The 23,374-nt window shown below is 36.5% G+C and overlaps 1 protein-coding gene across 2 annotated transcripts in view; it reads right to left on the bottom strand.

Moving 5' to 3' along the window:
• Positions 1 to 23,374, bottom strand: part of LOC140449788 (ATP-binding cassette sub-family C member 4-like) — a 138,012-nt gene that overhangs the window by 15,405 nt on the left and 99,233 nt on the right. For both annotated transcript variants that reach the window (XM_072543137.1, XM_072543138.1), the window contains exons 4-8: positions 21,114 to 21,277; positions 19,243 to 19,509; positions 14,876 to 15,032; positions 6,186 to 7,472; positions 3,903 to 4,329 (exon numbers count right to left, since the gene is read on the bottom strand). In XM_072543137.1, coding sequence (XP_072399238.1) covers positions 3,903 to 4,329; positions 6,186 to 7,472; positions 14,876 to 15,032; positions 19,243 to 19,509; positions 21,114 to 21,277 — 2,302 coding nt within the window. The remainder of the gene's footprint in view (positions 1 to 3,902; positions 4,330 to 6,185; positions 7,473 to 14,875; positions 15,033 to 19,242; positions 19,510 to 21,113; positions 21,278 to 23,374) is intronic.

The following is a 23,374-nucleotide window of genomic DNA, read 5'->3' on the forward strand; positions in this document are numbered from 1 at the left end:
AGGTCAATTTGTTTCTGCTTCTTAAGAATATGTTCTTTCCAGGTGAGTTTTGAGTCAAGCTGTATTCCTAGGTATTTAGTGCTAGAGGATTGGGGAAGTTGGATATTGTTAAGTGAAACTAGGGGACACGGGTCTCTTCTCAACGTAAAAGTCACTTGGACTGATTTTGTTTCATTTATTTTAATTCTCCACTTATAAGACCATGTCTCGATTTCATTCAGTTGTACCTGTAGAATGTTAGATGCTATAATTGGATTTTCGTCGGCTGCAAGGATGACAGCATCATCTGCAAACGTACCAGTAATAGTTTCATTAGTGGAGGGTAGATCTGCTGTGTATAGCACATATAATATTGATCCAAGAACGCTGCCCTGTGGAACACCAGATTTTATAGGAAAATTATTGGAATTACTTTCATTCACTCTTGTTCGGAATTCTCTCCCACTCAGATAGGATTTTAACAGTTTCAGGTACGTGATAAGTAAATATTTCTTGATTTTGAAAATCAAGCCTGTGTACCAAACCTAATCAAAGGCTTGACTAACATCTAGAAAAGCAGCTGTGCAGTAGTGTTTGCTTTCCATTGCAGAATTTATGGTGTGTACTATTCTATGAACTTGCTGTATTGTCGAGTGTTTTTTTCGAAAGCCAAATTGGTGGTTGGGTATCTATTCCTCCGTATTGGGGTCTGAGTTAATTTTTTTTTGTGTAACAGTAACCATTCAAGTATTTTGGATACGACTGGTAGTAGGCTTATTGGCCTATATGATGAAACCCGGTTTGAATTTTTTCCTGCTTTTGGATTTAGTATTATTTCAGCTGTTTTAAAGAGCTTTGGCCAGTAGTTTAATTGTAAAATAGCATTGAAGATGAGAGTAATCAGTATGATTCCTTTATCTGGTAGTTCCTTCATCATCTTGGGTGTTATTTTGTCCAGCCCGGGAGCTTTTCTAATGTTTAAATATTGGATTTCTTGTTGAACTTCATTTTTGGTTAGTGGTCTGATTACGGTATGTTCTCTGGAATGTTATTTATATCCCTTTCAATTTCAATATCTGGAGCGTCGTTGTTGGGAGTAAATATTTGAGCTAGGTGCTCGGCAAATAGCGTTGTTTTTTCTTCATCACTTATGGCCCACTGTAGTGTTGGTCCCTGTTCGTTTCTAATTGCCGGTACCGTAGTCTTGGGTTTTTTGGAGTTTTTGATCGGTTTCCATATTGAGTTATCGTACCGGTTTAGATTTGTTATGTAGTTTGTAAATAACAGTTCTTGTGCCTCTTTAAGTTTGGATTTTAGTTGACTGCTTAGACTGTTTAATGTAGTCTTGTCTGCTGGGGCATAAGTTTGGTGCCATTTGGTCCTTCCTTTTTTGAGCTACCAACTTTTTAATTTCGGGTGAGATGTATTGGGCTTTGCTACCTGTATTGTTCGCAGGTGTAGCATTTTGTACGGCCTCTATAAGAGTGTTATTTAAAGCCGTTAATGTTTCGTCTATCTCTCTTGTTGTTTTAAGGCTTACTTGCAGACTTATATCTTTTTCTAATTTGCTGCGGTATTTTTCCCAGTTAGTTCTCCCAGTGTGTAGCCTTGGTGTGGCCGTTTTGTAGACTATAAAGCTGCTGATTGTTGCTATAATTGGGGAATGGTCAGATGAGAGATCATAGTTCGGCATGGCCTCCATCCATGTAACCAGGAGAGATGCCCTGAGTGATAAATAGATCAAGCAGATCAGGTGTTTTGTTTGGATCCGTTGGCCAGTATGTAGGAGAGCCTATTTACAAAGGGTGGTAGTTGTTTTCATGTATTAGGCTTACAGTTATCTGCCTTAAGTTGTTGTGATGCAAGAGCCAAATAATATATGTTTGCTGTTGAAGTCTCCCCCTGCAATAAACTCATGTCCTAGAGTTTTGAAGAAGTTTCCTTTCTTTAAGTTGTATCGGGGTGGACAGTAGCCTGCTGCGACTGTTAGTTCGTATGACCTCATACTGACTTTGATAACTGTAGCTTGCAAGCAATTTTCAGCATACTTTGGTAGTTCTGCATGTTTAATAGTATTTTTTATCAGAACAGCTGATCCAGCGTGGGCTGTATTGTCTGGGTGGTTTGAGGAATAGGTCGTGTAGTGGGATATCTTGAAGTAAGTTTGTACTTATTAACAGAATGTCAATTTCGTTGTGTAGTAGAAATAACTCGACCTCATTTTTTTGCTTTGGAAGTCCATTAGCATTTCACTTTGCTATTTTAATGAAGCTATTGAATTTTAGATATAAGCGTTGTCAGCATGTTTAGGACCATGCTGTTTTGTTGTAGTAATTTTTGGAACATGTTTTTGAATTTCTCTAAGAATTTGTACATCATGTCATGAATGTTTGATTGTTGTTCAGTACCAGATCTTACTGCATTAGCATAGCTGCCTTGCGATTGTTTTGGGTAATGGCTTAGAGGCACTGATGTTGCTGTACGCACTGTAGGTCTAGTTGTTGTATTGTTAGCGTGAATATTCATACGATTGTTGGCATTGTTTGGCTTGAGTAAGTTATGATAGAACTGGCATCCTTTGTAGTTGGCTGGATGGGCACCATCACATAAAGCACACCTAGCAGGGGTATCTTTACTTTTTTCCACCACATTTGACGCACACAAATGGTCTGTTGCAGTATGATCTTGAGTGGCCATATTGCTGACATCTCATGCATTGGGTGATCCTATTTGTTATTTTTGAAGGTTCCACTTGTATAGCTCTATTTTGAAGATTTGTCAGTTAGTAAATGTCTTTGTTGTTTTCTGCTGGTTGACGAAGAATATGTTTAAAGGTTGTTTCGTTGTTACACCTATGCAATTAATCGCGTTTCTAACCTTGTGTCCATTTTTTGCTAATTCAGTTTTTATTTCATCGATGTCCGTCGTATGGTGTAGGTGTTTGATGACTATTCTATAGGCACGCTCTTCTTTAAGTTGAATACTACATTTTTGTCCCTTATGTATTTTATTATTTTCCTATATGTGTCTGATGTATCGCAACTTATCTTTACCGTATTGTCTGCTAAGGATTTTGTGATGTATGTTTTCTGCTATTAGATCTATTTGTTTTATCATTTCATTGTATTTAATTACTCCGTAGACGTATATTGGAGGTGATTTTTGATGTTTTATTTGCGTTTTAGTTAGATTTAGTGGATTCTTCTTCCTCTTGGTCTGGGAGCGTTAGAGAACTATATTTGTGTTTTGTTACTGTCTCTGATGGTCTATTGGTAACATCCACTTTTCTTTTTTTCAAACTTTTTTTGACTACTTGCCCAGGATTTTCTTTATTTTGCTCGCTCTCATCAAATCCTAAGAATTCTTCATCGCTAATTAATGATCTTCTATGGTCGTGTTGGCTATTATTTATTGCATACTGTGTGGGAATTGGTTGAGCTTCAATATTCTGAGGTTGCTGGTGTTGTGTGGTGTGTATGTGTTGCAGGGTGGGACATCCTGTAGAGTAAGTCTATTATTTGTTGACATTTGTTGGTTGTAATTAATTCCTGGCCCATTAAAAGCAGGTAATGTATTCATTTTTTATCCGCTAGTCAATTGGTTAACCAATTTTATCATTACACTGATAAGCTAATTTGTTTCGTTTTTGTTTTTTTGATTTACACTTTCCGTAGCACTATTGATAACGGGAGCAATCGACTGTATACTGCGAAAGTCAAGCGGGTACTATTTTTGTATTTGCAGCAAATATTAATTTAAAGCTATTAATATAGGTGTCCCCTAGATTATTTTGATGTGTGTATGTGACTGATCATGCTGCCCTGATTAACAAACAGTGAAAAAAACGATGAAGCAAATTTTAAATAGCCGAGAAATAATAAATCACAACTACCACAACCGTAATAACTAAGTCAGTAAATTACCTGAACAGTATCCATAAGAGTCATTGGCAAATTTTCATCCATAACACCAATATCTTTCGAAAACCTGTTTAATATTCTTCCAGAAGGATTTATGTTGAAAAACCTCATAGGACTGTAAATAATATTCTGAAACATTTGGTTATGCAATGCTGTCGACGATGTTAATGCTAAATGATAAAAATAAAGTGATCGTCCCAAGATCATGATGATCAAAGATATTACAACGAGTAAATAATAGATGGCAGTATATTCACTGGTAAACAAGGGGGTTAACCACCAACCTTCGTAAGGGTTTTCAGATTGAACGGTGGTTTTCATTGATTCCGGCAAAGATGAATTGAAGGTTACATTTAAATTTGCTGTTATATTTGGAATTGATGTAACTGTTTCAGTCTGGTTTTGGGAATTCACTTGCTGAATATTGACCCTAAAATAAAAATGTAATTTATACAATAATTTCAATTATTTAAGTACTATAAATTAGTGAAGTTCTAGCAATCATCTGTTAAACGTAAAATCTGGTACTAAAACCAGATTAATAACATTACGTTAGAAAGACTTCTATTTGGACAGTACCTAGGGAAAATAAGCAATAATGGAGGTGTCTGTACATCGGTAATGAGTTTTATCTAAGTATTATGTTCAAAATATTCTTTGGTGGGGTCAGGGGATGTGCTCTTTTTCTAATCGGCGTAAAGTTGAGCGGGAAAAGAACAAATCTCAAGGGACGAGTTTTCGTACGACCGCTGTGTACCCCCAAAAATGATTGGGGGTGTGTAATCAATCTTTGATTGCACTCTTCACGTGGTGGCCCTGTTGAGACTAAATTCAGCGGATCTAGACTAGATAGTCGATAAGCAATCCCCACGCCAAACCGTAAGATACCGTGGTGAAGGCTGTAAGGTACTGGGGCGACAGTGTCGCAAACGATTCCTTTGGGACAACAGGTCGCACCCCTTAATATTTAGACCTTACCTTCGCAAGCGGGGCTCTGCGAGGGGTTGACTGTCTTTCCCTAGCTACTCGTGGGATCAATATGGAATCTCAAAAAAAAACAGATATAGTAGAAACTCAGGGCCAAAGGGTTCCCGAGGCCGAAGGGCCAGGGAACTCCAGAGCCAAAATCTCAGTTCCTAAAGCCGAAGGGAAGGGAGCTTCTGGAGAAAATCCGAACGCTGAAAGGCCCGGGTTTTCTAAAGAAATCTCCCAGGCCAAAAAAGTATGTTTAGGCTGTCCACAAGGAGGACTTCTGTTCCCTCTACTTTATGCAACCTTGGTAGACGATCTCCACAGAAATCTGTCCACAAAAGGCTGTTATTGTCTACGATATGCTGACGATATAGCCATAGTTGTCAGGGGCAAGTTTGCTCAGGTGGTGTCTGAGAGAATGAAAGCAGCCCTAAATACAGTTGACGACTGGTGTAAACAAGAGAGATTAATAGTAAATGCTCAGAAAACACAAATCGTTAACTTCACCAAAAAACAGCACGACAAGGCCTAAAACCACCAGTGCTGAGAAGAACACAGATCTCATTTGACAAAGAAACAAAATACCTTGGGATGTATTTTGATCATAGGCTTACATGGAATACTCACATTCTGAAAACCACACAGAAAGCTACTATGTCTTTGGGCATATGTAGAAGAATGTGCGGTAAGAATTGGAGACTTAACCCCAAAATGACTCTATGGTTATACACAAGAGCTATTAGACCAATGATAACCTATGGCTCGGTGACGTGGTGGACAAATACGCAGCAAGTGGGAGCAATAAGGCTGCTAGGTAATACACAAAACCTAGCATGCCTGTGTATTACGAGGGCCATAAAAACAACTCCTACTGCAGCGTTGGAAGTCCTGCTGAATATACCATTACTTCATATCTTTATACAGGGCGAAGCCAGATGCACATATTATTCCATAGTCAGCGACATGTAAGCCAGATGCATGGTGTTGGCAACAGAAAGCTAATCGAGCAATACAATAAGTGACTTAGATCATATATTTCTTGCATGTGACAAATACGTGATACAAAGAAATATAGCGAACGTTCAGTTATTACAAGAAAGCGTTTATCCCCCGTATAATCTTATGAACTTACTATAAAAAAATAATAACAGATATACCGGCATTTGTCACGAAAGTTATCACCCTGTATATGCAGTACAGTACAAAGATGAGAATATTAATTATTTAATTTTTAATGCTCCATGTACAAACAACACTGTCAATTTAAAAAAAAAGGAAAAATTAGGACTTAATTACAAATTAAAAAAAACTTACCAGTAAGTAATGTAGTACTCTGAGAAACTTTCCATAAACTGACTGGTAATAAAAATCACACTTATCAGAAATATATGGAAAAGATGCCCAGAAGCTTTAATAAAGTTCATATATACACGACCAGAAATTTTTCCTGTACTTTGTGCTTCCTTTTCCAATATTTGAATTTCGTTATCTTCGAACATTTCTTCCTCCCTGGAAAGCGTTCTTGTTCTCGACAATTTCCTAGTTTCTTCCTCGTCTTTTATATCAGTAAGAAGTTTGCTGTATTCTGTATTGGAATTTTTTAAATCTGCATATGTACCAGATAATTTAACCTTCCCTTCTCTCATTAAGTATATGTGTTTGAGCTTTTTTAAGTACTGTAACTGATGGGTTACTATAACTACACATTTGCTGCTGAGGTAACCGGTAACACAGTCTTCGAATAGTTGTTTTCCAACATGAGCGTCAACCGCAGATAGAGGATCATCTAGTAGATATATATCGGCGTCTTTATACACAGCTCTAGCCAAATTAATCCTAGCTCTTTGCCCACCACTAAGTGATACCCCTCTTTCGCCAGCTAACGTCCTGTCACCATGAGGAAATAGAGTAAAATCTCTTTGTAACGCACATACTTTAACTACTTCGTCGTATTTATTTTGATCGAACTTTTGTTCAAAAATGATATTTTGTCTAATACTACCACCAAATAACCAGGGTTCTTGTGATGCATAAGAAACAACTCCGTGAACGTCCACAGATCCTGACTGTAATTCAAGTTCCTTTAAAATAATATGTAATAAAGTAGTTTTACCACTACCTACAGGACCCACAACAGCTACAACATTTCCGGGAGATACTTCCATGTTGATTTTCTCTAAATTATTTTCAGGAGAAGATTTTAACCATTTAGCTGAAGCGTTTTTGAGGTGTATACCTGGTTCTTTGTTTCTAATGGTAAGTTCTAACGATGCTTTAATTCCGTTCTCTTTGTGTGATTTTTCGTCTAAAGCTATATAGTTCTCGTCTTCAACTTCGTCGTATAATAAAAATGTTTGGATTCTCCGTGAAGAGACATATAATTCCGCGGCTTGTGAAATAGCCGTGGGTAAGAAATTGGTAACTGTATACAAAAGCCTATAGTATGATGTTACGGTATAAGCATAACTAGCAGTTAACGCATTTCCAGTAAATACGTATACAAGTATGCTAGCTGCTATAGCACTTCTGTGAAGCATAATAATACATGACATTAGCACCGATCTGATAACTGAGGTATATCGGATGTACTTCATCTCCTTCCTAAAAGAAAACAAGCAAAATGTTAAATAGCTTATAAAAAATTTGTTATATACTAAAAATAGGTTTTAATTATGTCAACTTAACCCAGGCATGGCCATCAAACGAACCAGCGATTAACTTTTCAATATCAACTAAATTCATATCCAATAATTGGCAAAGGATCTAAAAACGAAAGAATGAGGAAGCTACAAAATCTAACAATAGGACAATACAGTATTGAGGGAGTAAAAACTGGGCACAGTGGTAGGTGTGTGGTAGCTTGGCAAATCAAAGTTCCGGCAGGAAACCCTTGCCTTTGTCAAGATTCTAAAATGTACAAGTTTATGAACAAAAAGTTATTGTAAAATATGTTGAAAATTTACCAAAACGTAAAACGGGACTCTGACATTAATGATTTGACAGAAATAAAAATTGATATCTGATATCTCATGGTTTACTGTCATTAATATATAATTATATTTACATGGGCGTATGGTTGGTGTTTTCGAAAAAGATAAAGTGGAGATACTTATGTTATGACTAAAGCTCGGATTATAGGCAAAATGCCTTTTTTGAGTATTATAATTGTTTTTTGCACTTTTTGCCTTTTTTCGTAAATTCCGCCGATTTTTGCCTTTTTTAAAATATCATGGTACTACCCATGATATTATTCTATTACTAAACCATTCTATAATAAAATTTTGGGTCAATAATAAAATATCAATGGTTTATTTATATAACAGATTTCTAGGAAAATGTACCTGAGACTTAAGGGTTAACTATTTGGAAATCCCTAAGCTTTATTAATTTATTATCAGTTGTACAGTCGGTTAGTGTATCAGAGTTTAGTCACAAATTGCTATATCCTAGTTTAGTTTTCTTGCGTATACCGAAAAGCAAAGAACACGTTTTAAAACGTTTTAGACATTTGTGTGAAAATATGACATCTAAATTAAGGCTATGGATAGCAGCTTATTCGGAACTTTCTCTAGAAGGATAGCATTTTGTAAACCATGCGGCAAATCGGTAAGTTTTATTTTTTCTCTTTTTTTCTCGTCCCACAACATAACTAAATTCTAAAGCGGTTTTAGAATTCTAATTATTTTTTTTTTAAATTCTCAGATTTCAAGTAGAAAAAAGTACTTTATTGACCAGCATTGTGGAACCCCACTTCATAAACGTAATTTGGGAAAATTAAATTCCTTTAAGTTAGTCCAAATATCTCTGCGGGATAGTTTAAGCAGTTCAAAAAAAAAAAGGAGGAAGACGCATTTAAATTTGATTTATGCCAGATATGATTGCATCCAACATTCCTCTATATAAAGTTAATAACCCTATGCTTTTTTGAAAAATATCTTAATAAATCCTTACCGGACAAGAGTACATTGAGAAAACATACTGTGGAAAAATGTTATGTGGAATGTATTTCAAAAATTAAGCGGGAGTTAGAGGGCAATTTTTTGTATATTATCGACGATGAAATGACAGATGTATGCGGCAGGTATATAGCTAATTTAATGATTGGAATTTTGAACGAAAACTTTGCGAGAAAACCTTATTTAGTTGCCGTTAAAGAATTGGAAAAAACAAACAATTTAACAATAAGTCGATTTATACAAGATAGTTTAACAAACCTCTTTTTACCCAACGCTATACCAGTGAATGAACGAGGCGTAAGACAAGGCTGTATACTATCTCCCACCCTCTTTAACGTGTATTCTGAGAATCTATTTAGGGAAGCTTTAAAAGATCAAAAAGGAATTATCATAGGAGGAGAAATAATTAACAATATACGGTACGCCGACGATACTGTGATTCTAGCTGAAAACATCGACGATCTGCAGGAGCTAATCAATAGAGTTGACATGGAATGCACAAATTGGGGACTGTCGATAAATATCGATAAAACTAAATACAAGGTGACCAGTAAAGTGGATATCGGCGCAACCCAACTGATATTAAACCAAAAACCGCTGCAGAGAGTTCAGAGATTCAAATACCTTGGATGTTGGATTACCCAAAATCTAGATCCATCCTTCGAAATTCGATGTAGAATTGAACAGGCAAGAAACTCATTTCAAAAATTCAAGCCTCTATTATCCAATAACTCATTAATTTTGGAAATCCGTGAAAAGTTTACAAGATGTTACGTGTGGTCTGTACTTTCGTATGGATGTGAAACTTGGACTTTAAACGCCGATATCATGAATAAAATCGAGGCGTTTGAGAAGTGGTTGTATCGAAGGATACTAAAAATTCCATGGACTAGCAGAACTAGAAACGAAGAAGTTCTTCGAAGAATGGGACATCAACGAACTTATTAAGAGGCGTAAACTAGAATATCTTGGACATATAATCAGAGGACCAAGATATGAGTTCCTTCGGTTAATTCTCAACGGTAAAATCGAAGGAAAGAAATGGATAGGACGGAAGAAACTCTCTTGGTTGAGGAATTTGCGGCAGTGGACAGGTTTGACAGCGGACCAATTGCTACACGTAGCGCAAGACCGAGATCAGTATAAAAATATTATAAGCATGGTAGTCGCCGACGTTCCGTAGGGATATGGCACTCTAAGAAGAAGATACCAGTGAATAAAATAGTTTTAATGCTTTCAGATGCTGCGGCATATATGTTAAAAGCTGCTGTTAATTTAAAGATTTTTTATCCTAATTTAATTCATTGCACTTGTGTAGCCCACGGGGTAAATAGAATTGCTGAAGAAATAAGAAATCTGTTTCCGTTGGTAAATAATTTTATAAATTTTATGAAAAAAGTTTTTGTAAAGGCTCCGTTGAGGGTGCAAATATATAACGAAAGACTTCCCGGTGTCCCTTTGCCACCTAAACAAGGTAGGGAACCTGGCTCGCAGCAGTTTTTTTTTACTTTGAACACTGCAATGAAATAGAATTAGTTATGTCAGAATTTGATGATGATATTTCCGAAGCCATTCGAGAAGCAAAAAAAATATTAAAAAATCCCAAATTGAAACAGGCTTATATCAATGACAATTTTAAATTAATCGTTACCACAATTACCTTATTAGAAAAACAAGAGATAAATTTATGTGAGTCAGTAAAATTAATAGATAATTTAAAGACGAAAATTAAATCGGCACCTGGAAGTAACGGTCAATTAATTAAAAAAAAAATGAAATATGTTTTCGACAAGAATGAAGGTTTTTCGTTTTTATCTAATGTTGCTAAAGTTTTGAATGGGACATTTTCCGAGGAATTTCAAATTATGCCAGATTTATTATCCGCTCTGAAATATGCTCTAATTACATGTGTCGATGTCGAACGTTCGTTTTCAATGTACAAATTAATTTTAAGTGATCGAAGACATAGTTTTAAGACCGAAAACATTGAAAAACATTTAGTTGTTTCTATTAATGATAAAATTTTAAGTGGTTACGATGTTTAATTATTAATTTAGAGTTATTTAGTTACTAGTTTATTTATACTAATGTTATGATTATGATGTGTAAATATACCTGCCTTAAGTTAATATTACGTTAATTCACTTTGTACAATAAATACTAAGTTATATTCCTTTATTGCCTATATTTTGCCTAAATGTTAAATTCCTGCCTTTTTTAATAAAAATCTTTGCCTATATAGGCGCCTTTTCTTCAATTTTTGTTGCCTATAAATCCGAGCTTTAGTTAGAGTATTTTATGGTATTATTTAGATTGAAATATATTTTATTTAGGTTCTGTGTATCTTTTTTGTGGTGGATTGCGTTGGTATTTCTTTTTTATTTCTATTGATTCGTTTATCTCCCTCCTCTTTTTGTTTTGCTCGGTTTTTAAAATTTGAATGTTTTCAAATTCAAATGTATGTTTCTTCCCATTTTCATGTTTTGTGAGCGCAGTGATGTTGTTCTTGTCATATTTTTGAAGATTTGAAGATATTTCTAGATTGAAGCAGCTGACTGGTTTGCCCAATATAGACACCTTCACAGTTAATACATGGTATCTCGTAAACAACATGTCATTTTTTGAGTTTTGGAGTTAGCGTTTTTAGTATAGTGAAATATTTATTTAAAAGGTTGTTGTCTTTGTGAGTCACTGTTATGTTATGTTTGGCTAAAAGATTCGTTAGTTGTTCGGATAAACCTTTTATATATGGAAGAGTTCTATACGAAGTCTTGATACTGTTGGGTTTATTGTTATTTGTATTGTTGTAAAATTTATTTAGTCTTTGATTTGAAAATAGTTTCGATTAGGTGTTCGGGATATGCATTATGTAGAAGGGCATTTTTTGTTTTTTTTTTATTGCAGTTGGTCTGTATTCTAGATCTGTTAGTTTAATAGATCAATCAGCAAGACTTATAATTACAAACTTCTTAAGGGAGAATGGATGATGAGATTTATAGTTGAGATATCGTGAAAAACTATGTTTCTTTTGTAAACCACATGGTTTTAACTGCGTGGTTATTATGTAAGGTGATGTAAGGTGATATGCAGAAAATTTATTTTATTATCTTGTTCAGTTTCTATAGTAAACTTTAGTTTTGGATGGTAACTGTTAAAATTATCTAAAATTTCGTTCAATTTATTTGTTGGGATACAGTAATCGATATAGCGGTAGAAGAATGGTACATTAAAATCCAAATGACTCATGACAGATTCTTCTAAATCTTCCAGAACCAGTTGAGAACACTAGAAATACTTGCAGCCATTGCACATCCATCTATTTGTTGGTATATTTCGTCCTTATATAAAAAGTATATTGAGTTTAATGTTAACTCTACAGATGATTGGAATTCTTGCAATGGGATGTTAGTGTACTCTTTTCTGTCATTCCACTTATGACTTTTTAATGATGTCAATGGCAACTTTTATTGGAATTTTATTGTATCTATATTGGGCAAACTAGTCAACTGCTTCAATCTAGAATTCGTGCTCACAAATATGACAAGAAGAACAACACTGTGCTTACAAAACATGAAAATGGGAAGAAACACAAATTTGACTACGAAAACATCAAAATTTTAAAAACCGAGCAAAACAAAAAGAAGATAATATTTATTGAAATAGAACTGTTGCGTTGGATGGGACATGTGGAAAGAATGGAAGAAGGCAAAATACAAAACAATACAAGCAAACAAGTGCCAAAAGGAAAAAGAACAAGAGAAAGACTGAATGGCCGAATCTGATATACATAAAACAAATAGAAAATGATATAACATCCTTACAGATAAAATATTGGAGAAAAAAATCATGATGAAGAAAAATCCTGGAACAAGCCAAGACCAAAAAAGGGTTGTCGAACCACTGATGATGATGATGCATTGGTAGAATCGATCTTTATCGATTTAGTCAAGAAATTTACCGATAGATAACAATGACACTTGGAGTTATGCTACCTCTATTAAGTGACGGGACAGTGCGGAAAACATTAAACGACTGAAAATTTTAAGATCCAGAAGACAGTACGAAAGCATTATCTACTGGACTAAAAAGCGCCATTGCGGTTCGTACCGGATATAGCGGAAAAAGTGATTGAATGCGGTTAAAAGGAAGCAAAGCAAGTATGTTGCTTAAAAATTGTTATGCTATGCTATGTTAAAAATTGATATTAGAACAATGTGAAGAAGCAAAGGGACTACACGTCAAAATAAATTTGTTTTAAAGTAAAATTGTGGTTTATTCCCAATACAAATATTAACCAACAGAAGTATCAACTCAAATAAAAAAAACTTGTCATACCTTTTGTCAATATAATCTTAGATGAAATTGGTTAGAGAGAGAATAGAATAGAGAGAAATGACCTAAACATTGCAGTAGAAAAGACAGAGGTAATCATCTTGAGGGGACCACGGGATAGAAAAAACGTAAATTTTCGGTTCAGAGGCTTCGACCTAGGACCCCAGAAGACCGTCAAATACTTGGGAATCATACTAGACGACAAAATCGCATTCAGACACCACATACAAGAAGCATGTCGGAAGGCGGAAGAGAGGACCTCGACTCTTAATAAGATAATGCCGAATATAGGAGGCCCCGGGTCACACAAAAGATCAGTTATACTACAGTCAATCATGTCCATCTTACTGTATGGGGCTCCAGTGTGGCATGAGATCCTAAACAAAACAAAATATAAAGACATGCTTCTTAGGGCACAGAGGAAACCATTGATCAGGGTATGCAGCGCGTACAGGACCGTATCAACCATTGCCTTACAAGTAGTGGCCGGTGCTGTGCCGGTGCATATCCTGGCTAATGAAAGAGTTCGGATGCACCAAAGGGGCAATGGAGCTTTAGGTTCAGGAACACAAGAAAGAAAAAGGATTTTGGAGATCTGGCAGGACCAATGGTCAAGGGAAACAGACAAGGCTGCCTGGACAAGGGCCCTTATCCCAGATGTAGCAAGGAGGAATGAGTGTAAACACAGACGTGTCAACTACTACTTCACCCAATTTATGACGGGACATGGATCTTTCCGGTCTTATACATATAGAATAAAGAAGACCGAGGACGATCTGTATCCCGAGTGTGGAGTGGTGGATGACGCGCATCATGTGGTATTCGTATGCCCTGCATACAATGTGGGGCGAACATTGCTGCAGCTGGGTCTGGGGTCACCTCTAGGTGAGCCACATGAACTAATGAATAAAGCAATTGAAAACAAAAGAATCTTTGACTTGATCATTGGTTTTGTGACAGAAACCATAAAACACAAGAGAAAGAGAGGAGACGGCAACAAAGGTGAACTGTTTATTTTAATGTGTCGTATCTGTCGGCGTCAGTGGGGTGAGCCACTATTCAGCTTCCACTACTGATGCCGAAATCTTAAATGAATTTACACAATTTACATACGTGTTGTTTCGTTTTGTTTTGACTTTCCTTGTATCTAGTGTACGCTGTGTGTCTACTTTTGGAGCAGCCTATTACTAAGTAATGGGCTAGTGTAGATGGAGAAATGAACGTACCACCCCCCGGGGGTGGAATAGGAATGTCTGGAGTTGCTTGTACCTGTTCTCTGACCTTTCTCGTTAAGTTCAAGATGGTTGAAATAGCGGCGCGGTCGCTCCTTCCTGCCTATCGCTCTGCACAAGGATGGTTACCTTACAGACCAAGTCCGGTGCAGACGTGAGTAGGGTGGCGCGACTGGGTTGCTATGGCAATCACGGAGCGCAGACGGAGAGCGGCAGATGGGAGTTATGAGCAAAGCTGACGGGTCAGATGGTAATGCTCGCTAAGAGCGGTCCCAGGCCCGTCGGTTGGAGAAAGAGGGGGTGAGTTTAGTTGGTAGGCGGTCAACTACGGTAAGGGGTAGTCGTCCGAATCCAACACACCTGGGACACCTTCCCAGAGGTCTTTTGAAGATTCTCACCTCCCAAAAAAAAAAGAGATGAGATTGGTTACCATGTAAGTCAGTAAACCATAACGTAATTAGCCAAACAATATTAAAGTACTTACTTTCTCGAAAATTCTACTAATTTAGCAAATGGTTGTTCCCAAGTGTACATTTTGATTACTTGTATTCCCGCTATGATTTCGTTCATCAGTCTTACTCTCTCGTCAGTTCTGTTGGCAGTTTGAAGCCTAAATTGTGATGTCTTTTTACCCAACCAAGCTGAAAATGAAATAGGTATAATTATTAATAAAGGTTAGTGGCTACATAATAGTTAAGTTAGCTGAAGAGCTCAATTTATTTTGAGGTGTATAGTGGACAGTTGGATGGAGCCAGACTCCAGGAAGATATTTAAATAAAAGTGGTTTTGAATTTGAATTGCGCATGAATGACATACAAACACATTCAGATTTTAGTATTTTTTCGATTTCATTGTTTATATCATCGTATAGTGGTCCGTATCTGTGTTTGTCGCCTAAACGTTCAGGTGTCCATGGTCTTAATATTTCATTTCAAGCTAATATGGAGCTAATAATTTTAAGCTAATATGTGATATACTATCAAATCAAATTTGATTTCCTTTATTACCAGTTGAGTGTCTTAGATATTTAGCTATCATTTTATGTTCAACTTTTGATGCTAGAAATCTTAAGTTCATTATATCTACCAAACTGACATATTTTGTTCCCATTATCATGTGTTTGTCTAGAGTTTCAATTTCCTACTACTCTTTCGTGATGTTCTTCTTTGCACATTGAGCATTTAGGTATCCCATGATTACTATTTTATCTTTTTCTTGTATCTTGTTTCATACTTCCGTAAGTTCTAAGCCTTATTTTTTATATTTTGTCGGTGCATATACATTTATTGTTGTTAGTAGATTCTTGCTTATTACACTCGCGATCATAAAATCCGGGTCACCTTGAAAATCACCGATATTTCATTTTTAACGAGCTTTATCGTAAATAATAACACAAATACAAACTAATGCATGTTTCTGAGAATTGTTGCGGTTTCCTTTGTAACAAAGAATTCCAATAGTGCCGATTTCGCGGTAAAGTGCACACTTCCCAAAATAAACGCTACCTGTAACTCCGCTTGTTTTAAATGTCTCGTTTGTACTTCGACTTTCTGTTCAAATGCAACGGACAAACGTTTATTATTGCCACCATTAGTGTTTATTAGTGCCATTATTAGTGTTTATTTTTTGACAAAAATGCCTTTGACTGTTGTTAAAACGGCACAAATTGTTGCACTTTTGGAAGACGGTCACACTCAACGGCAAGTCGCAAGAACTGTTGGCCTAAGCTTTTCTACGGTTCAACGAGTGCTTTAACGCTTTCAGGAGGCAAGTTTGCTAACCAGGCGACCTGGTTCTGGACGAAGAAGAACGACCAAGGCACTAGATGACCGTTTCCTTGTGTTTCAGGCTTTACGAAACCGGACCCGATCCGGACGCGCATTGGGGAATTAACGATTGTAGCAAAGTGTTATTCTCAGATGAATCCCGTTTCTGCCTAACTGGATCCGATGGACGTGTAAGAGTTTTGAGGAGAACCGGTGCACAAAAAACATCGAAGCTTTCGAGATGTGGTGCTATAGGCGCATTCTCAGAATATCATGGATGGACCGCGTCACTAACACGCAAGTACTCCAAACTTTAGACAAAAGATGCGAAATTCTAAATGAGATAAAAACTAGAAAGATGGAATACTTGGGGCACATTGTGAGAGGTGAAAAGTACGAACTTTTAAGAAATATCATGCAGGGCAAAATTAAGGGCAAAAGAAGTGTGGGAAGAAGAAAAATATCGTGGCTTCGTAATCTACGTGAATGGTTCAGGTGTAGTTCGATTGAACTTTTTAGGCGCGCTGCTAACAAAGTCGCAGTGGCCCTGATGATTTCCAATCTCCGCTAGGAGTGGCACGAGAAGAAGAAGAAGAAGAAGGTGCACGATTTTCACAAGCTTGCATTGCTCCAAGAATGCCATTTGGTGGAGGCTCGGTCATGGCTTGGGGAGGTATATCTTCCGACTTCCACACAGAATTACCCTTCATCGAAAATGGGTCCCTAACTGCACGAAGGTACATTACGGAGATTCCGGAAGAACATGTTATGCCCAATATGGCAGGGCTTGGAGAAAACGCCGTTTTATGCAGGACAACATGCGACCGCACGTTGCCAGGATCAGTATGTAATACTTGGACGAAGTTGGAATTACGAGGATACCCTGGCCAGCTAGGTCTCCGGACCTGAATCCCCTCGAACACCTCTGGGACGATTTGAAAAAATGTATTCAAACTCATACACCTCCACCTAACAACGCACAGGAGCTTAAGGATCTGTTAGTGAGAGAGTGGAATAACATACCACAACATGTAATCCGGAGAAAAATTGAGAGTATACCCCGTCGTCTGCAAGAGGTTATTAGAGCAAGGGGAGGCAATACACGATATTGGTCATTGAAATTTCACTGATTTTTTACCACGTTCTGTATTTTCTATTTTTTTTCACATGTCTGTTTTATCAACAATTTAATTTGTTTTCTGTTTTTTCAATAAAAACAATAAAAAACCATTTTTTTTAAACAAACATTGATGACAAATAAAAAATACTTTAACCAAAAAAAAGGTTATTACTGCACCAGAGGCAAAAATATTTAAGAAACTTGAAATTTTCAAGATGACCCGGTTTTTATGATCGCGAGTGTATTTAATGGAATAAAATTCATTATCTTGTCTCTAATGTTTCCAAAGAGATAGAAGTTCACTTCTTTTTCTCTCCTTTTATTGATGCCACTATACAAAAATGTGTAGTTTCCCTAGTTTATCTTCCTGTTTTTTCTTCTATTGTGCAGCTGCTATCTGGATTTATTATTTTTTAATTCCCCTTGCAATTTCTTCATTTTTTTAATTTTCTAAAAAAAGTAAATAGACGTGAAGATAGCCACGGTTTTAGTGACTTTAATCCAAAGGATTATACATGACTGTTTGTATGTGAAACTAAAATTGTTGTTTTTACTATTCTCGTAAAGTTATGTTATTTTTCAAATTACCAAACAGACGACTGTATACATGGCGATCGCCCGTAGATACATCGAAGAAAGTAGTCAGGAACCAGATAGACTACATTATGATCAATGAAAGATAACGTAATGCTGTAAAAGCCATAATAGCATATCCTAGAAAAGACGTGGCCTCAGATTACAATCCACTTATCGCCAAGATTACAGTCACCCTTAAGAATATTAAAAGACATCAAAGAATCCCTACAATAGACACAAGAAAACTTAAAGAACGTAACGTAAAAGAATACCTCCAACATGAACTGCAGCAAATTGAACACAAACACCAATAACATTGACGAGTACTGAGAAACATTGTCTACTGGCAGCCTGTAAAGAACTACTAAAGACTTCCGCAATGAGATAAGAGGAATGGATGAATGACGAGATACTCAATATGATGGAACAACGAAGACAATTTAAAAACAAAGACAATAATAAATACAGAGAGATAAACCACAAGATCAGGAAGATGATAAAGCAGGCAAAACAAAAATACTTTGAAGAGAAATGAAAAAGAGATCGAAGACCTTCAAAATAAGTATGATCTGTTTAACCTACACCAGAAAGTTAAAGAATTGGCAGGACTAAGAAAACAAAATCCCACTGGTGCACTTTGGAGATCTGGAGCAAATAGAACTTACGTCAGAAGAAATAGGTCCATCTATTACAAAAGAAGAAATATTTCACGCATTAAAAACAATGAAGAGTGGGAAAAGCCCTGGACCTGACATGCTTCCTATAAAAATCCTAAAAATTCTAGATGAGAGGCACATTGATGTTTTAGTGACACTCTTGGACCAAATTTATAGTTCAGGCGTATTACCCAAAGAGTGGTTAACGTCGATTTTTATTTTTCTCCCCAAAAAAAAACGCAAGAGGATGCAGCGACTACCGCACCATTAGCTTGATGTCTCATGTGCTAAAGTTACTACTAAAAGTCATCCATAACCGAATATATCACAAACTGGACATAGACGTTAATGATACACAATTTGGTTTTCACAAAAGCCTAGGAACACGTGAAGCTCTTTTGTCACTTAATATACTGAGACAAAGATGCCTGGACGTCAATCAAGATATATACCCATGTTTTATTGGCTATAATAAGGCATTCGATAAAGTACGACATACCCAGTTAATGAATGTGGTGTGAAAAGAATTATAAAAAAAAATTGACGTTGTTAAACGTAATTTTATTTTTATAATAAGAGTATATGTATGTATATTACTGTATACTGCAAGGTTACTGCACGCGTCTCGATATTTCGCGTCATATTAAATATTATTTCGGGCAAGTGCCAAACATCATACCGAGCGATAAGAAGTATTCACTTTCATAAAGAACGTGCATAAAATTATACTTACATTGAAATGGAATAAACAATAATAATACTATAGCTCCTGCTAATGCAGCTCCTCCCACGTTTACGTATAATAAGTACATAACAATTAATATTTCTATCGGGCCTATATATATGTTATGGAAAAAGTAAACAGCCAGGTCAAATCGAGACACGTCGTTGGAAAGTAAGTTGACCATTTGTCCTATTGTAGTTTCAGCCAAAGCAGACTTGCTCAACTTTAGAGCTTTTCTGTATATAAGGGAGCATGATGCTACACGCATTTGCATACCTGAAATATGACACTGAGTATAAGTAAAGATCTGGCTAGATTACAGCTAGACCTGACCAATCAAGATATTTTTTTTATTTCTTTTTTTTATCGTATGGCATACAATAAGAACACATATTTAAAAAGCAATATAAAACATTACATGGAGTATTACAAACGAACATCTAATGCATTAATATAGTCTAAAACATTTTCGGTCGCATTCAGGAACTCGTCAAAAACTCCAGGGAATCGCCTTCGGGGGCATTCTTCAACAATGTGACGGACGGTCTGTCGTTGCGCACCAGTCACACTCCGGAGTAAGGGCTTTTCCCCATTTATGTAAGCTGTCAGCACATCTACCGCTTCTTGTTCTTATTCTGTTTAGCGTTGTCCATGTACTCCGGGTCAGTTCAAAGCCTGGCGGTTTCTGATCGATACAGGCCCTTTGCTGTGCTTCCTGTGGTGAGTCGCGTTCCCATTGTCTTCTCCAAGCGTTGGTGAGGTCGAAATGTTCCTGATGTAAGGAGGTGGCCCTTAACATGACAGGATATCTGGAGCGCAGTCTGTTCATTTCGATATCAAGCTTATCATGGTGGATGGGTAGTTGATGGTTCGACTGGATTTTTCGATATTCTCTGAAAAGGGAGTGACTTCTTCGTAGTTTTGGCGGTGGAATGTGACTCAGGATGGGAAGCCAATAGTTGGGTGTTGGTCTAATTGTACCTGAAATCATTCGCATTGTCTGGTTTAATTGGGTGTCAATAATCTTTGTGTGTTTGCTATTGAGCCATACTGGGGAAGCATATTCAGCTGTCGAGTATACAAGTCCGATAGCAGATGATTTGAGTACGGAGGCTGCGGACCCCCATGTGGTACCACATAGCTTTTGGATTATATTATTTTGCGTTTTCAGTTTTGCTGCCGTTCTTTGTAGGTGTTCTTTAAAACTTAAAGTTCTGTCAAGAGTCGCTCCAAGATATTTTGGTGTTGAGTTATGAGTTAGTAGTCTGTCTTCAAAGTGAACGGACAGTTTTTTGTTGGCTTGGGCATTATTTAGATGGAAACAGCACACTTCGGTTTTCGTCGCATTAGGCCGTAGCCTCCATTTGCGAAAGTATTCTCATATAATGGCAAGGTCATCCGTTAGTATTGTTTCTGTAACTGCCATGTTATTATGTCTTGCTGCAAGACATAATCATAATAATAATAATCATAATAAATCAAGATAATATTTTCCAATCATCCCACACACTATGTGGTATTACACAATCATTAAACTTCAGCTATGGGGAGAGTTGAAATATTTTAGTTGATATATTTTGACAAATATTTTCTTGCTATTTTAGTCTGAACATATATTCTTCAGGTTTCAAAGTATATTACTTTACACTTTAATTTCCACTTGTTTTATTTATAAAGGAGTCTGCTGATTTAAAACCGATAGGCAAGGACGTCAGCTTTGAGATATCCTACCCTGTATTATAAATTATAGGGATGTATTTAATTATCTTTTAGTACGTAGTAAAGCTTACACAAAAGTTTTTTATTTGATGTCGTACATTATGTATAATAATGGTCAGGTCCAGTGTGCAAAATGTAAAAATATAAGCATAAGTGAGTACCTAACTGCATAAGTCTTAAATTGAAGTTATGTCCCATGTTGGCTGCTACAAAGGAAGTGAGAACGATTAAAGAAGCATACAGGTAGATTTCACTTCTTTCTTCATCTAGCTGCTTGGACTCGTACACTTTTAAAAGTTCTGCAATAAGGAATGGCTGAGATATCCTACAAAATATTAAGATTGTTAGAAACTTTTAGTACTTTCAAAAAGGTTAGTTTTTAAAAGTAAATATTTGGCGAATTAGATGAGGAACCTATGGAAGGACATGATGGGGATGCAAATACGATAATAATGTAATACGACAAAATCAATCTCACGGTTTAGGTTAGGTTAGGTTAGGTGTAAATAATCATTTAACTTATCTACACTATTTATTTAATACTGGTACAAATGTTCTTGTTGAAATGTGGGTTAAATGGTTGGTATTGAATCGTCGAAGTATTGGAAGGTTGCTGAAGCCTTGTCTGTGTTAAAACTTGGAGAAATGTCCACAGTTTATCAGAACGTACTGACAAATCCTACTTTTACGTCCTTCTGGTAACTCCTGCTAAATGCATGGCGTACAATGGATGTACGTTATGAAGCTAACGGAAGAGGGTAAATGAGGAGTTTCCAGCGCCAAGAAATTGGAATGTTTCAGTTATGGTCTTCCAGGTTGGTGGTTGAAACGATGAGCCAACCCCTCTTCTTTCAGAAAAAATTTTCTTAAATGGTTAAAAACTTTCATTAAGAGGCTTGAAATAAGGATAGATCAAAGATAATAAAATAAAGAAAAAACAGATAAAGAATATCGTTACCTGGAATATTCAAGGTATTGGTAAAAAAGACACAAAGTATTTAAATAGTTGTAAATAATGAAGGTTGATGTCGCAGTACTTACTGAAACCAAGAAAAAAGCTATTACTCCTTTTAGGAGATCTTAAGGTACGGGAAAATCCAGCAAAAGTAGTCATTTGAAGATGATAGTGGTCAAAGATTGATAGATTTATGGGAAAGCCAATGCTCAAAAATTATGAACAGTTCCTTTTCACATAAATCTAGTCAGAAATAAACATGATACCAACCACATGGAATTTAGGGAAGCATTATTGACTATTGCAATAATCTAAGCTGATAATTAAGCACGTAAGGGTACATTAGGCAATCGAATATGGATCAGACCATTTACCGGTAAAGGCCAATATATACATTCCATAACGAATAAGATTTGTTATCATACATAACAAAATAAGAACCATTATATCCCTTATTCCTTGTAAACAAATAGTCCAAATTGTTCCATTCCCCATATCGAATAAAAATTTTTCATGAACCCTAAGAACTTTGATCACTAATGCCCTTGACAATCGCATGTAGGAAGGCAATAGACACTTGTAACCTCTCTGTCACCAAACAGCAACTATCCAAATGCAAAACGTTAGTGACGTTTCATCAATGCAAGAGCTCAAACAACACAGCCTAATAAAGCCATCTGTGAATATAAAATCACCCTTCAAACAAATTATTCCACACCTCAGTGCCTAAACGGCACTGAGGTCTCAATCTGCCTACTTCTCAGTGACGGTTCTTGTATTTATACAGAATACGATACTAGTACGTCACGAGTGAGGGGAGTAGGCCGATTGGGACCCCGAACTCGAACGGAACCGTATCACTCTTGATAATGGCTCCGAAATGGGTGCCGAAACGTCGAGTTTTCAATTCTCAACGCGGTTCTTCCCGAGAACTTAGTAATTTTCATTCATCTGACCGCGGAAATTTATCCGAACATATATCTATATATTATACCGATGCATCTGGAAATGCAGATGGAGTTGGCTGTTCTGTCACTACAGTTGATACAGTATTAGGACAATACCGAATATCCAACAAATGTAGCGTGTTTTCAGGAGAACTCTTCAGTATTTCAAAAGCTCTCGAGTTCATTCATTCGTTAGAAAATATTTTCAATCAAAATCACCTAGTGCAAAAAATATTAGAATCGATCCATCTCCCACTTCAAAAGTGACTTCAAAAACAATAATATGGGTCCCTTCTCATATCGGCATCCAAAGAAATGAGATGGCTTGCGGTGCTGCAAAAGAAGAATCTACATCTAACTTACCCGTCTACAGCATTCAGCTCCAAGAAGATATAAAATCAAAATTCAAAAGGAATATCCAAGGCAAGTGGCAGAAACTTTAGATCACCAAAGACACAAAGCTCAGAGAAAGACAACCTAATGTTAACAGCTATTTATCCCTAGCATCCCTGAACAGAAA

Source organism: Diabrotica undecimpunctata, chromosome 9, assembly GCF_040954645.1.
Source record: "Diabrotica undecimpunctata isolate CICGRU chromosome 9, icDiaUnde3, whole genome shotgun sequence".
Lineage (NCBI taxonomy): Eukaryota > Metazoa > Arthropoda > Insecta > Coleoptera > Chrysomelidae > Diabrotica > Diabrotica undecimpunctata.